The sequence below is a fragment of the Adiantum capillus-veneris genome, chromosome 17 (genome assembly GCF_014529385.1).
Source record: "Adiantum capillus-veneris isolate H3 chromosome 17, ASM1452938v2, whole genome shotgun sequence".
Taxonomy (NCBI): domain Eukaryota; kingdom Viridiplantae; phylum Streptophyta; class Polypodiopsida; order Polypodiales; family Pteridaceae; genus Adiantum; species Adiantum capillus-veneris.
In genome coordinates, this window is record NC_140947.1 from 148,904,144 (window position 1) to 148,920,494 (window position 16,351).

General features: G+C 42.1%; 1 protein-coding gene across 1 annotated transcript; it reads right to left on the minus strand.

Annotated features, from left to right (window-relative positions):
- Positions 1 to 12,476: 12,476 nt before the first annotated feature.
- On the minus strand, positions 12,477 to 15,804 carry LOC147438307 (gibberellin 2-beta-dioxygenase 8-like). Its single transcript, XM_086487590.1, has 3 exons — positions 15,123 to 15,804; positions 13,430 to 13,757; positions 12,477 to 12,954 (listed from the first exon to the last, which is right to left on the minus strand). Exons 1-3 carry the CDS (start codon positions 15,641 to 15,643, stop codon positions 12,697 to 12,699), a joined length of 1,107 nt encoding a protein of 368 aa, XP_086343716.1. The 5' UTR covers positions 15,644 to 15,804; the 3' UTR covers positions 12,477 to 12,696.
- Positions 15,805 to 16,351: the final 547 nt, after the last annotated feature.

Sequence of the window (16,351 nt, forward strand, 5' to 3'; positions counted from 1 at the left end):
CGATGGAAGAAGGAAATATGGGAGGCATCTTCTGCGGCATCGCGACATGCAGAGTGGCGACTTCACAAAGAACGCATTGGAAAAACTTGGACAACTCCGACCCAAGTTGTTTGAGACTTCCTAAAGATAGAGTATTGTAACACAATATAATTTTTTGTGCCAAGAGAAGACAACCAGTCACAAAAGTGAGAAACATAATGTACTCATTGTTTTGATAGAAAATGTACTATTTTTTGGCATCGACAATATACATTGGAGCTTCTCTATTCTTCATCTTCGTCAGGAAAAGTTACAAAATATTCTGGCCTTTTTGCCTGCTGTGTGTTATCGTCTTCTTCTTGCCTTGATCTTTTGCAAGCTAGTCCTGCAGGTTCGTTTGTCGACAGTACATTTGTCTCCACCTCCACAGCCATAAGAGACATTTCTTCAGTAGACAGATGCGCAATTGGTTGTTTATTGCGAAACATAGCATGCTTGTCATACTCTAGTAATTGCACAGGGTCAGTGATTCCGCATGACAAACCATATAATGCTTGGGTCAAAAAATAGCGACTACGGAAACCATACATTCCCGGCCCTTGGCCAAACATATACAATGGGGCCTTTTTTTCTAAAAGCATTATTTTATCTGCGTTCCACCTAATGACGGCCCCTCCTAAATATCTTGAAAGTGTCTTCAACGTCATCAAGGGTAGCTCCGCGTTGTCATTGGAGAAGGACGAATGGAAGACCAAAAAACTCGGATACTTAAGATTCTTTAAGTATTGGCCGAGAGAGGAATTCTTCCCTAAATCTCCCATGCCTTGTCCACGAGGGCGAGGAATGAAGGTATCATCATAGACCACCAACTATAACAAATTAAAGTTATAAAATGAGATAAGTAGAAACCAAAAAGGTAAGGCAAATAAAAAAAGATTACCTTCTGGTTTTCATCTTCCTCAAATAAGTCCTCATTCCATAGGTTGATGTCGCCCTGACCTCCAGTGGGTGCATTGGAGGTTGAGGCCAAAGATGATGAAGAAGTGCTTGCCTTACCCATTTCTTCAATCCCTAGCTTTTTTTGCACTTCCATGAACTCCTTTTCTCTTGGAAGCGTGCGCTCATACCTAGCAACATCATTATAAATCATCACAAGTGCACTTGCGGGGTCAACGAACTCATCGTCATTTACATAGGCATCTATAACAGAATACTTGTCGTGGTCAGGGTCAATGACAGCATCATCCTCTTCAAGATTCTGTGCCACAATGGCAAGGCAATAGTTCTCTCGAAGGTCAAAAAGCTCCATATTGTCGTTAAGCATGACATATTGCAAATCACCAATAGGTATGGTAGGTAGAACACTAGTAGGCAAAGCACCCTCTTGAAGCTGGACTCCCTCTGAAACCTGCAAGGCAAGGCTTCCCCGAGACTGGGGTCTTGACCCTCCCCAGTCTGATCCTCTAGCGAGGCCTCTGCACCATCAACATGCTCATCCAAAATTAAATGCAAATATAAAATAAAACCTGCATAATATTCAGCCACTCGACACTTGCAGTTATGAAGTGTACACTTGTAGTCTGTTATCCGCAAGTGCACTGGCAGCTTAAGGCAACTCCTAGAAAATATGTGTTTCTTGGAGGAGTCCGAATTGATATCCTTCATGTGAACAAAACGAACTCCTTGTATCTCTACAGTGCCACCGAAGGTTTGCTGCTGGTAGGTCTGCTCAAAACCTGATAGGTAATGTTGCGCGAAGACAATCCACTCATGCAAAGAAAAATCTGGATTGAACATCGGCCTGATCTCTGTCTCACGCTGCTGAAGCCCAATGCGGTATAGAAAATGAGATAGTTTGTCTTGGGGGGCATCCTGAGAGCAAGGCACTTCCTCCTTTGCTTCAACATTGAAGGGGTCCATAACGAAAATTCAAAAGCGAAGATAGACGAGAGAGCACAACATCCAAACAAAGGGAAAATGGGGGAGCAAGTCATATTTATAGGACTCCCGAGGACATTGATGACATCGATTGACGTGCATCATGGGTCCGTCGTGCATCATGCAGTCGCCGTGATGATTACGCCACGTGTCAGCCGTCGTGAAACGGTCGCGTCACAACACGAAACTGGTGCCGCCACTCCTGAAAAGCACCGCTATTGTATTTTGGCGCGACAGCTTGTTGTCGCGTCATAACGCGATACGGCCAGTCCAGAGTACTCAGGTCCGCCTCCTCGCATTGTGCCGTGACGCCTTTTTGTCGCGCCACACGTGCATCATGCAGTCATCGTGATGATTACGCCACGTGTCAGCCGTCGTGGAACGATCGCGCCACAATGCGAAACTGGTGCCGCCGCTCCACAAAAGCACTGCTATCGCGTTTTGACGCGACAGCTTATTGTCGCGTCATAACGCGATATGGCTAGTCCAGAGTACTCAGGTCCACCTCCTCGCGTTGTGCCGCGACATACCGTTGTTGCTAGGGAAACCCGTTGGGGCACTTCTTTCCTCGTCGTGCCACACCACGAATAGGCAGTGCCACTAATTTTGGCACCACCATTATCGCGTTGAGTCTCAATGTGCCACGTGCCACTTAATCATTATACTCACACGCTTTTCGTAATACCTCGCAATGTCATGATGAATGCATCCGCCTCTTCTCATTATACTTATTCCGTTAAATTAAACACCCCCCCCCTTTTTTTCTCATCGTTTTTTCCGAAGTGTCTCTAGTCACTCCGCGTTTTTACCCACATCCAGATTTCCATATTTCCTCACATTCTCCTCGTTCAGGTCATGGCCCGCACAAAGCAAATAGCAAGGAAGGTTTATCCTGGCCAGTCTGGTTCGCTGGGCCAGGCTAGCTCGTCTACAGTGCAACCGTCAACATCGCAGGTGATTCCGGGCAAGACCATGCCGCAGTAACGGGCAACAATGCGAAGAAGAAGATACGAGCAGAATAGGAGAGTTCTACTCAAACTTCGTAAGCTCCAAAATCACATTTCATTGGCAATACCTAAATTGCCATTCCAGAGAGTTGTTCGCGAGATTTGCAACCAACACAACCTGAATTTCCGGCGGTCTCGAAGTGCAATGGGGTGCTTGCACGAGGCCACGGAGGATTTTTTTATAGAGCTTTTCCAGGACAGCTACATTCTCTCGGCCCACACCCATAGGGCAACATTGATGCTGCGAGACATCAATACACTTCGCCTTCTCAGGTTCGGGTATGACAAAACAATACCGCCTGCCGGTATTTCAGACCGAAAGATGGACAATATTCTTAGAATACCACCTATTGACAAGGTCAAAGTTCATGAAGTGTCTACACAAATGCATCGATACAGCACCCGTTTCAACACCGAGCGGGACACAACAGAAGACAATAGTGAAAGATTGGAGCAGTTACGCCTTGAGATGATGGAGGAACAAATGACAGATGCCATCAGAGACGCCAACGCTGATGATTTGTCATTGTTGTTTTCCTATTTCCATGTTGGCCTTCCTGTGTGGGGACGCATTCTATATTTTCCCTATCACCCCCACAAGATTGCAATTTTACAGAACCGGACGAGGGAACTTACAGACTCAATCATCAATTGCTTGCTTTGGTGCGTGCTATTCTTTTTTTCACAATAAATTCTTTTAATATATTCAATTTTGTATGACACGAATTTCTTTACAGTTTTGTAGTTTCAAATTTGCCTTGGAATATGCAAGATGATGTCGCCGTCCTTGACTCGAACCTCTCGGTCGTTTTGACGGCCGAGGATACATCTTTAGTGGAAGTAGTTGACTGGTTCTAGTCAGTGAATATGGAGACAGCAAAAAATTTTGTTCTGGCTTATCATGAAGGGTACGCAATGTTTTCAATAGTGAAATTATTTTATCTTGAACTCTAATTTGTTGTGATGACATATGTTTTGCTTATGTTTATTTGTAACAGCGCTCATTGGAGTCTTGTTCTCTTACACCTTGAACGAAACCGGTGCTACCTTGCTAATTCATCCCATGGGTTTCATGGTGAAGTACGTAGGTAAGAGGTTTTGTATTTTGTTCGACATCGCATAGAATTTTGTTAAAAGTCGCTTATGAAATTTAATTGTATTTTGCGCAGATCTGTTCGGAAGCTTGTGTCTGCTCTTGAAGCTTTAACGCAAGAGCAGATATATGAGAATCTTACGATTATTAGTTGCAAAGTCCCTAAGCAGGACGATGCCTACTCTTGTGGATGGAGGGTCTTAATCTATGCAGAAATTTTGTTAGGCTTGATGGAAGTCGTAGAAGTGTAAGCATTTGACACTCGTTTACTGATTTGTATCTTAATAAGTTAGTAGCTATGTTAATAAACATGATGTTCTTAACGTAGGTAAGAAATTTGGCAGATTATTCAAAGGCTGATGTTTCTTCGTTTAAAAACAGAATGATTGAAAACTTGATCAATTGCGCGACTATACGTCCAGACGGAGCACGTGATGCTTTTATCCCGCCAGCACCAAGGCCAACGCCTAGGCCTCCGCTGACAAGATACCCCTTGTCTGCCACACCAACACAAGCACATATCAATATCTCTCCAGATGCCTCCCAACCCAAGCTCCCACCAGCTCTCGTCCTCAAGAAATAGCTCCAGAACCCTCAAACCCCCCACCCAACACCTCTCCTGCTCATGAAGCAGCTCCATAGCCCCCAAACCCCCCACCCAGCACCTCTCCTACTCATGAAGCAGCTCCAGAGCCCCCAAACCCCCAAGCCACCACCTCTCCTCAACCTCAATCAACAGCCCCCACATCATCGTACCCACAAGATTAGAAAGAGATTATGAAATGTACTTTTGACAAATTGATTACAAGCAGTGGATCGAAATTTGACTTTTGTTTTGATTATGGTTCAAAGTTTACAAAATGTTGTGTACAGCTTTCCAAAAAAATGGGAGAGTGATGATCCAATGGTGTTTGGTAATGTAGAGAGTTGCCTTTGTCGAGTAATCTTTGAGAATAGTATTTGAATCATTGTGTACAGTTAGTTCACTATTTCAAGTCTGTCGCTGGTAATCTGTGCACAAAGAGTCGTATTTTCTTGTCTGTGAGGTGCTTGCAATGCAACGTACGCGATAAGACATTGGGATACATGAGCACGATAGAAACATCAACGTATAAAAGTAATACATGTAGCTTAGTACCTTTTGCATGTTACATTTGAAAACAAATTTTGAAGGCCAATTGAAATCGGACTCATTTAACAGATCCTCCCGAACCTGTCTTAAAGTGACATTTGATCTTACCGCAACAACTGTAAGCAAATAATTTGAAAACCATATCTCAATGGACACAAGGAATTAAAAACAGTCACTTAAATCTGTTAGGAAATAAGACGTAGCTAAATAGATAATTGAGTAGATTACTTAATGGAGAGAGACAGATTTACATACACGAGATTATAGAGTAGAGAGAGAGAGAGAGAGAGAGAGTACACACGATATACGTGGTTCACCCAATGTGGGCTACGTCCACGGGAAAGCAGCCACTCAATGGCTTTAGTACTTCAAAACAAGAAGTAATTTACAAAGGGATTATACCCTTAATGGAGCTCCCGCCTTGCTTCACTCTCACCACCTCACACTCACCTTGTTGCATCAACTTCACACACACTATGAAATGTGTGTAGAAATGGCCTCCTTTTATAGGCCAAAAGGGATGCCCTCTCTTATGAGAGACAGCCATGTGTAGCCGCCCTTGTGCGAATAAGTCCAAATCGGACCCTCCAATCCGCCCATGTGTGGCCGCCCTTGAGAAGACAAGTCCGCTTTTGAATTCGGCCACCGGCCACCGGCCATTGGCCATTGACTACCGGCCACCGGCCAACCGACCAGTTGTTTTCCGACCACTTTCCGGCCGCCGGCCGGCCATAATATTCCGGCGAAAAAAAGTCTCGGGGGCCTAAAGTTGCCCCTGATTCTTGTCCGTGAAAATTTTAGTTTCCGGTGAGTGATTTTCCTTCACACACGATGGCTTCTCCTCATAATGGGGGCCTTACAAATGTGCGCTTTTACCACAGAAAATTACAACGGTAAATCAGGCTCCATACTTAACAATCTCCCACTTGGAGACTGATCTCCAAACCAAACCTGTGACTGCTTTCCGTTCTGGCTTCTTATCCTTGAATGCCGATTAAAGATGAGCAAAAGCTCAACTTCTCCTTGTTGACCACCTTTGTAAACATGTCTGCAGGATTTTCACTTGTATGCACCTTTCCTAGCTTTAGCGATCCCTCTTCCAAAAGAGTGCGTATGAAGTGATATCTCACCTCAATGTCCTTTGTCCTTGAATGAAAGGCTGAGTTCTTCACAAGATGGATAGCGCTTTGGCTATCACTGTACAAGACACAATTGTCTTGTTTGAATCCAAGCTCTTCTAAGAATCTATGAAGCCACAGAATTTCTTTGCTTGCTTCCGTCATTGCTACATACTCTGCTTCCGTGGTAGAAAGTGAAACCACTTTCTGCAGCTTTGAAGCCCAGCTTACTGCTGTGCCTCCAACCGTGAACACATAGCCAGTAGTGCTCCTTCGAGTATCTTTGTCACCTGCCATATCTGCATCAGCATACCCTTCTAGAAAAATATCAGTTCCTCCAAAATACAAAGCATTTGTTGTTGTTCCTTTTAGATACCTAAGTATCCACTTCATAGCTTGCCAATGCTCTTTACCTGGGTTGTCCATGAACCTACTCACAACTCCCACTGCATGTGCAATGTCTGGCCTTGTCCAGACCATAGCATACATTAGAGAACCTACCGCTGCAGCATATGGAACTTTAGACATATAGGCTATCTCCTCTTGTGTCTTTGGACACATATCCTTCGTTAGTTTAAAATGACCAGCCAAAGGTGTAGAAACTCGTTTTGCATTTTGCATTGCAAACCTTTCTAGTACCTTCTTGATGTAATCTTCTTGAGATAGCTTTATTGTCTTCTTCGTCCTGTCCCTTGATATTTTCATACCAAGTATCCTCTTTGCAGCACCTAAATCTTTCATTGAAAAAGATTTGGACAGCTCCTCTTTTAGGTCTTTGATGTCCTACATGTTAGCACTTGCAATCAACATGTCATCAACATACAACATTAGGATGATGAATTTCCCATCTCCCAAATTCTTGGTGTAGACGCAGTGATCCAAGTTGCATCTTGTGAATCCATGATCCAACATCCATCGATCAAACTTCAAGTACCATTGTCTTGATTCTTGCTTTAAACCATACAAGCTCTTCTTTAATCTGCAAACCATCTTCTCCTTACCTTTTACTTCATACCCCTTTGGTTGAAGCATGTAGATTTTCTCCTCTAAGTCACCGTGAGGGAATGCCGTATTTACATCCATTTGCTCGAGATTTAGATCATGAGCAGCCACAAGGCTTAAGACAAGCCTAATTGAGTTCATTTTTACAACATGAGAAAATATTTCATTGAAGTCAATACCTTTCTTTTGAGAAAAACCTTTCACCACAAGCCTAGACTTGTACCTTTTCTTCCCACCTTCTTCTTCCTTCAGCTTGTACACCCATTTCTTTTGAAGTGCCCGCTTACCTTTAGGCAACTCAACCAACTCCCATGTTTGGTTGTGATGTAGTGAGTCCATCTCCACTTGCATGCTCTTCGTCCATTCTTCTTTGGATTCATGTTGCATAGCTTCTTCATATGATTCGGGCTCTCCAGAATCTGAGATCAAGAGATGGTTGAAGGAAGGAACAAACCTTTCTGGAGGTCTACTTGCTCTTGTAGATCTTCGGGGAATAGGTTGAGGCTCCTCATTTGGTTGACGTTGTTGCACATTGTCACCGTTTGCAGTCCTTGAGTCTTCACAGTCCTCAAGCTCCATGTACTCATCACCTCTTTCTTTTGTTTGTTTTCTTTCCAAGTAATCTTTGTACATATTTTGTTCGTTAAAAATTACATCCCTACTCCTTAAGATTTTACCATCTTCAGGATTCCATAGGCGATACCCAAAGTCAACTTCTCCATAGCCAATGAAGAAACACTTTTTGGACTTTGCATCTAACTTTGATCTTAGGCTTCTATCTATGTGCATGAAAGCCTCACACTCAAACACTTTGAGAAATGCATAATTCACCGGTTTACCTGTCCATGCCTCTTCTGGAACTCCCCCATCCAATGCCGTTGAGGGTGACCGATTGATTAAGTACACAGACGTACTTACAGCTTCCACCCAAAGCTCAAGCGGTAGGCCTGCATGTAGCCGCATGCTTCGTGCTCGTTCCATGATTGTCCTGTTCATCCTTTCCGAAATCCCATTTTGTTGAGGTGTCCTTGGGGTTGTCCTTTGCCTCTGAATGCCATTGCTAGCACAAAAGCTTTCAAAAGCTTGGCTGCAATATTCGCCTCCATTGTCGGATCTGAGGCATTTAACCTTGGTACCTGTTTCATTCTCCACAAAGGCTTTCCACCTTTGAAATATGGAAAATACATCGGATTTATTCTTCATGACATAAACCCATGTTTTTCTAGTCGCATCGTCTATGAATGTTACATAGTACAATGAGCCACCAAATGATGGTGTACTTGCAGGACCCCAAACATCAGAATGAACCAACTCAAGTTTTTTATTTTTTCTTTCATTTTCTGATTTTTGAAATTTTACCCTCTTTTGTTTACCATAAGCACAATCTTCACAGAACTCTAAGTCTACTTCTTTCAAACCTGGTAGAAGCTTCTTTGTTTGAAGAATTTGCATTCCTTTGGCACTCATATGCCCAAGTCGGTAGTGCCACACCGCAGTGTCAACTTCTGTAGTTGTTGCACAAGCTGAAGGTTGCGTGCTAACAGTACACAAGTAAAGTGTACCGACTTTTTCACCCTTGGCAACCACCAAAGATCCCTTTGAGATCTTCCACCGTTTGTTTCCGAATGCAATGTTGTGACCTTCATCGTCCAATTGTCCTGTAGAGATCAAATTTTTGCGAAGAGAAGGAACATGCCTAACATCTTTAAGCTTCCATTCATTTCCGTTAGCAGTTTTGACAGAAACTGTACCTTTGCCAACAATCTCACAAGCTTCATCATCTCCCAAGTATACATACCCAAAATTACCTTTGGTGTAGTCTTGAAAATGTTGCTTGTGTGGTGTCGCATGGAATGAAGCCCCGGAATCTACTATCCAGGAATTAGACACATTGTCTAATGAGAGAATTAGAGCATCTTGCTCTACTTTACCTGCCACATTGGCCTCCGATGTTGGCTTGTTGTCTTGAGACTCTGTCTCCTTCTTCTTCTTGGACCAGCAATCCTTCTTGACGTGGCCTTTCTTGCCGCAGTTCCAACATTCAAGAACTGACTTTGTGCGTGACTTGCTCCGCCTTGAGCGATCACGACCCTTTTGGTTTTTGAACCTCTCCTTAGGGCTTCCTCTTGTTTCCACTGATAGTGCAGCACTTGATGATTCTCCTGTGCTTCTCCTTCGCATTTCCTCGCTTAGGAGAACACCCACAACATCATCAAACTTAAGAGTATTTGTGCCAGAGATAGAATTACTTACAGCCATCACAAGGCTGTCCCAACTATCCGGTAGAGATGATAGTATAAGGAGAGCTCGCACTTCGTCATCGAAATTAATTTTCACTGATCGAAGTTAACTTATGTTTGTGTTAAAGTCATTTAGGTGTTCTGCAACTGAACCATTCTCTGTCATCTTTAGATTGAACAAACGCTTCATAAGAAATACCTTATTGAATGCCGATGGTTTCTCGTAGAAGTCGTCAAGTGACTTCATCAAGTCCTCCGTGGTCTTCATCTTCGAAACATTGAAGGCCACCTTTGACGCCAAGCTTAACCGGATTGTTCCCAGTGCCTTTCGATCAAGGACAATCCATGCTTCATCTGCCATTGTTGCGGGCTTCTTCGCAAGACCGCCTAGTGGAAAATAGAGGTCCTTCTGGTAGAGATAGTCTTCAATCTGCATCTTCCAATGTTGGTAGTTTTTGTCGTTGAACTTCTCAATCTTGAGCTTCCCTTCCTCCGCCATAACTCCCACTCAATTCAAGGAATTCTTTCCTTGAGATAATTTAGCTACGAGCAAACCTTGCTCTGATACCACTTGTTAAGAAATAAGACGTAGTTAAATAGATAATTGAGTAGATTACTTAATGGAGAGAGACAGATTTACATACACGAGATTATAGAGTAGAGAGAGAGAGAGAAAGAGAGAGTACACACGATATATGTGGTTCACCCAATGTGGGCTACGTCCACAGGAAAGCAGCCACTCAATGGCTTTAGTACTTCAAAACAAGAAGTAATTTACAAAGGGATTATACCCTTAATGGAGCTCCCGCCTTGCTTCACTCTCACCACCTCACACTCACCTTGTTGCATCAACTTCACACACACTATGAAATGTGTGTAGAAATGGCCTCCTTTTATAGGCCAAAAGGGCTGCCCTCTCTTATGAGAGATAGCCATGTGTAGCCGCCCTTGTGCGAATAAGTCCAAATCGGACCCTCCAATCCGCCCATGTGTGGCCGCCCTTGAGAAGACAAGTCCGCTTTTGAATTCGGCCACCGGCCATTGACTTCCGACCACCGACCATCGGCCATTGACTACCGGCCACCGGCCAACCGACCGGTTGTTTTCCAACCACTTTCCGGCCGACGTCCGGCCATAATATTCCGACGAAAATGAATATTCCGGCGAAAAAAAAGTCTCGGGGGCCTCCGCCCCCGAGGCTTCTAAAGTTGCCCCTGATTCTTGTCCGTGAAAATTTTGGTTTCCGGTGAGTGATTTTCCTTCACGCACAATGGCTTCTCCTCATAATGGGGGCCTTACAAATGTGCGCTTTTACCACAGAAAATTACAAGGGTAAATCAGGCTCCATACTTAACAAAATCTTGATCCATAGCTACCAACTGACCATTCACTCTATGCCACCTCATGTACTAGAAAGAAACTATAAAATTTTGTGATGCTATCATACACTTGCACACAACCGAGCGCTTGTCAACTTCGCACAAAATGCCTTCAGAATCACTGACATCCCAATTATCATCCAAAAAATCAAGGCAAGTTTGGGATTTGCAGATGAACATGGTTTCTGTTTTTCTAACCTCCTCATCGTGGAAGAAATCTATAAAGACATGTAATGGCATAAATAGACTGACTCATACTTGCCTGCTTGCAATGTTTGGTCGCAAACACTTGAAAATTTCCTAATGAAGCTTGAGTTTAAAACACTCAGAGGTTTCTGAAGTTGGAACTGGCCACTTTGGGGAATCTTGTTGGGGAAGAGGGAAAGGTTTCAAAGTGCCAAATCCATGGACAGAGCAAGGGGCATTGTAAAAGTAGTCGTAAAAGAAAACTCCCCTCGCTGCTCTCTGCGAGAGCTCTTCTCGCACTACTTCTGTACATAAGTTCTCCCACCGAAACATGAAGCATCAAAAATACCAATTATGCACTGAACTGGTTGCCAGTCTTCTTTGTTAGAAAGATAAATATCTGCAAAAGAAAAAGATAAGAGAATGGTCACAAGAAATAGTCAACAAAATAACTTGAATGATCTTTAAAGACTTTTTAGCAATATAGTAGTCACACAGTTTGATCTATGAGCAAGAAACCCTAAAGGTGACTGTTGTAGTCGTAGTTCGGAGTGTATATATGCATGCTCAATGAGCACCTCTTTCACTATCTTTCCCGTTTGAGACAAGCGAAAATCTTTCACACGTCCTTTGTAGCTGTTGAAGAATTCATTTGACATCCGTTTTCTTCTTCTTGTTTGAAGCAGAACCCAACTACCAATGGTGATTGTGATAAACATCCAGCGACCATGGTCTAAGTCAAAGCTGTTGAATAGTTCCATAGATTTAACAAAGACGCATGGTCATCATGGTCGTCTTCCTTCCATCTCTGCTTCTATTAGCTGCGAAGTGACAGTACGCAAAAACGATAAAAGAAAAGAGGATCACTAGTTTACACAAAAAGTAATAGCTTGAAAAGTGTTCATCAAAAGGTGTGCTTCATTGAATGTGAGTTATGACACATTCGAGATTCGTCGTCCATGACAGGAGAATAATTTGCACAAATCGCGTTGTATCTTCTTATTCAGATCTTTTTAACAAAAAAAACTCTTTTTTGAAAACGCAAAAATTTGAGATAAAAATCAAATAAATTGGAGCTACCGTTGTGGTGACTCAAACTCTATTGGTCGAACAACATTCTCTCTCTAACGCCAAAAAGTACTTTTTTGAGTCCAAACTTTTCCTAATGTGTCTATCAAGTCAAAACACGACTACACTATGCGCGCGCGAGAGAGAGAGAGAGAGAGAGAGAGAGAGAGAGAGAGAGAGAGAGAGAGAGAGACCCGTAAGGAGATACAAATATAAACCTAGTTGGAACAAGTTGTGCTTCAAACATATTATTCTTGTCAAAAGACGTTGAAAATAAGTGTTTGCTAGACAAAAAGGAAACACTAGGTTTATTATTTCGAATAAAGCTAGTTGAGACAGTTTCAAAAGTATTATTCTCATTAAAAGATGCCAAACATCGATGAAGTTTGATATAATTACAATGTAATATAGTAGCAAAAAGGAAAAAATATAAACACTACAAAACACAAGCATTTGATACCAAGCAAGGGCCAAATTATAAGATATTCAACATGAAACACTTTTGTTGTCCTATCTATAAAGTGAATTCTATTGAACATACAAGTCAAATGATGCTAGTTTCCAAGGATCTTAAGATACTCAACCCCTTTAGATTCTCCTTTACCAACTTTTGAGTAGGCATAACTTCGATGCTCTGATAAAAGTGTGCTGCGAAATTTTGAACTTTCTTCTCTTTGCTTCAACAATTCTGGGATGGGAGTGAGCATTGATTCCTTCCCTGAATAGTAAAAGTAGCCAATTGAGTAACGAGGCTCTCTTGCATTTAGAGTAGCTCGATGTACTCCACTAATATAACAATCATTGCTCCACACCTGCAAGAAAAATTGAATCTTTATAAAGCCCAAAAAGTTACGAGAATTATAGCATTGTTGGTATCCAAATATTCAATTTTTCCTTCTTGGTGATCAATGAAGATACTAGTAGTAGCTCATATACTAAATCAAGGCTAAGTAGCAAAAAGGTTATATCAGTTCTTTTGCATAATATAAAAAATAAAACAAATCACAATGTGTGCAAGAAACACATGGAAAAGTCAAACACAATATTGTGTATGTAGACATATCAAGCAAAGCTATACCACATTTACTAGTTTACAAATCAACAACATTTATAAATCAAAATATCTTGTTCTTGAATAAAAGATGAGTCTTGGGTCCAATAAGCTACTCAAGAAAATCTTGTTCTTAAATAAAAGACTAATCTTTGGGTCCAATAAGCTACTCAAGCCATATGTAAGAAACATCCATAAAATATAATCAATGTTCCAACTATTATGCAAAGATATACCTGAAAAACATCTCCAATGTTGACCACTAAGGCATCTTGTCTTGGCTTAATCGTCACCCAATCTCCATTCAGCCTCACTTGTAGACCTCCCACTTGATCTTGCCACAACAAGGTTAGAATCGACACATCAGAATGAGGAGGCAGGCCAAGTATTTTGGTGGGTTCCGGGCATGGAGGATAATGACTTATCTTCAATGCGGGTGTGCCTACATCATCCACATACTCTTTCACAATATCCTCCCCTTTAAGGCCTAATCCTTGAAATAAGAGAACAGCTAATTGTTGTGAAAGCCTTGCAAAACCAAGCGTGCACTCGTCCATGATATCGCTACACACAATCACCAACAAGAAGAAGTATCATTTGGTCAATGAGTAATTCTAAGGAACAATGTAAGTGGCTTTTGAGCAATTCCAGTTTTTTAGCACATTCAAAGCAAGGTCAAAATCGCTAAAAAATGATTACATTTTGATTTAGTCTAGAAGGGCTTTCAAAAGAATATACTATTTTCAAAAGAATCTTTGAGTAAGTCTCTTTAACTTAGTATTTGTTAATTGGTCAAAACCGCATTCAGCTTTTATTTTAAAAAGAATCTTTGAGTAAGTCTCTTTAACTTAGTATTTGTTAATTGGTCAAAGAAATCTAGCATCTATAGAAGGGTTATCTTCAAATTTGACAGCATGCCTCATGAAAGTATCATCACACAGAAGTGCTATCTTTGTCAAATTGCATAGTAGCATCTTAAATGAGCTATAAAACTTTTTATATTTGCACATTTATTTACGAAACGACTTTGCACTAAACAAAACATAGACTTAGGCAATCCATCCTATTGCATGTTTCTGTTCAAATCCACCAATTGTAACATATGTTTTTTGCTCTAGAAGTGTGCTAAATACTTAGCATTCTAATCCTCACATCCAAAGTGTGTATATATATATATATATATATAGTGAGCAATTTTGACATCTTGAAACTCAATATACAAGCAATAGCTTCACCTAGTGTAGCAAAGTTTTGTGAGACCGCATAGGTGTTTCTTGAATGAAAAGAATCTAAAAGTTATAAAGGGCTCATATCTTCATGCAAAGCTATTGAGAATTCAAGATTTGTTGCATCTAAGAAGGGTGCCCTAAAAACTTGACTTTGAATTTGAATTTGACTTCTTTTAACAAAGACAAAAAGCCCTACGAACAAGATCTATCCAACAAAACACGAGATGACGATTCAGAATGTTAAAGAGAAGGACACAAAGAGAGCTAGACAAGAAGGTCATGATGAAGAAAATAAAGAGAAATTTAACACCTAAGCACATCCCAAGAGACCTCGAGATCTCTCAGAGGATAGAGATTATGTATCTCAAGGATTTTGACCATGAGATAATGCCAAAAGAAAAAATAAATGAGGGTCATCTATGTATGTGATGACTCTAATATAAGAGGAGGCTTCCATAAATAAAAATATCAAAATAAAAATCCATGGGTAGAGCCCCTAACAATATGGAGGTCTTTGTCTGCAACATGACTCTTGCCTGGTAATCAAAAGTCGCAGATTAATGTATGATGGTCGTAGACATTGCAAACCATCCTGAGCTTTGGAAGAAAATAATTTGATATCCTCACTTGTGATCCTTGCTGAGTTTCAAGAACCCAAAACTAAAAAACTCATGAAGAGAAGGTAGCAAATGGAAGATACCTGAACTGTTGTGCCTCTTGGTCGTCCGGACAAAACGTGGCGGCCATAGAGAGGACACTGGCCTTGTCCTGGCAGGGGAAGCGGAGGGCCTCAGTCCACCACTTGTTGGGGCTAGAGCTGGAGTTACCACAGATGTAGCCAGAGGGGCCAGAGGTGGGATGGCAGCTCAGCTTGGAGGTCCCATACTTGAGATGGAGAGGGAGAGAGAAGAAGCGGCGGCCATATGTATACAGGCTCTCCAGCGCGCCCACTCTCAAGCCATGATTCAACACCTGAAAGAACCCACATGACGATGCAGCCTCTGCTAGGCTGTTCACCATCGCTGCATACTCTGCGCTACCCTTATCGGACCTGTAGAGGGGCCCAATATCCACCTCCGGCACCCCTGCGCCATCATCTTCACCTGCTAATTTTGCTTTTGCTTCGATCGGCCTCAGATGCGGCTCCCATTCAAAGTCCTTCAGCGTCAGTTTGCCCTGCTGGAAATCCGCCAGACACTCTCCGCTCACTACGTCTCCCATTAGAGTGAGATGAAGAAGAAAGAGGGGACCGAGATCTCAAGGATACGACGAGTTTTGGTCGAGAGTCATGAGACTGTGTAGGTAGTAATAATCCTCGTTTGCGATGAGGCTTGAGTCGTGACCATTGACTGCGACTAGTGATCCCCGTGTTCAATGTGGATTGAAATCCCCACTGCTTACCGAAAATTCAAGAGCAAAGTTTAAGATATACCAGCGGCCAGCCAAAGTTTGCTCTTTAAGGTGCCCCACACGCAGGGGGTCATTGTTATTTGGCTTGAAAAGAATTATGTGCCATGGGGTCTTAATGACCTCCGGGCAGTGGGACGATTGGCAGTGGGGGTTGAAGCACACGAATCTCGAGACACAAGAACAGCCTCAAAAAAATAACGATCGATCAACGGTCGGAGATTTGAACACGTCTTTGAGTTGATGTTATTTGAGGAGTGGGAGGTAACTCAAAACAATTACCCCCTCCTCATGTAGGGGTGCCCTAAGAATGCATAGAAACTTGAAAGGAGTTGTGTATGTTTGTCCTCGTGAGTGAGCACTCTATACCATGTACCACTGGTTTGGAATGAGCCCCAAGCTGTAGGATCAACAATGGGGAAGTGAGGCATGATTACCGTATCCTCTCCAATCGTACGATCCAAGTTTACTACTTTCATTTGAGTTTACTTTTGCCTTAATTTGAAGAAAAGTAAAGTGGCA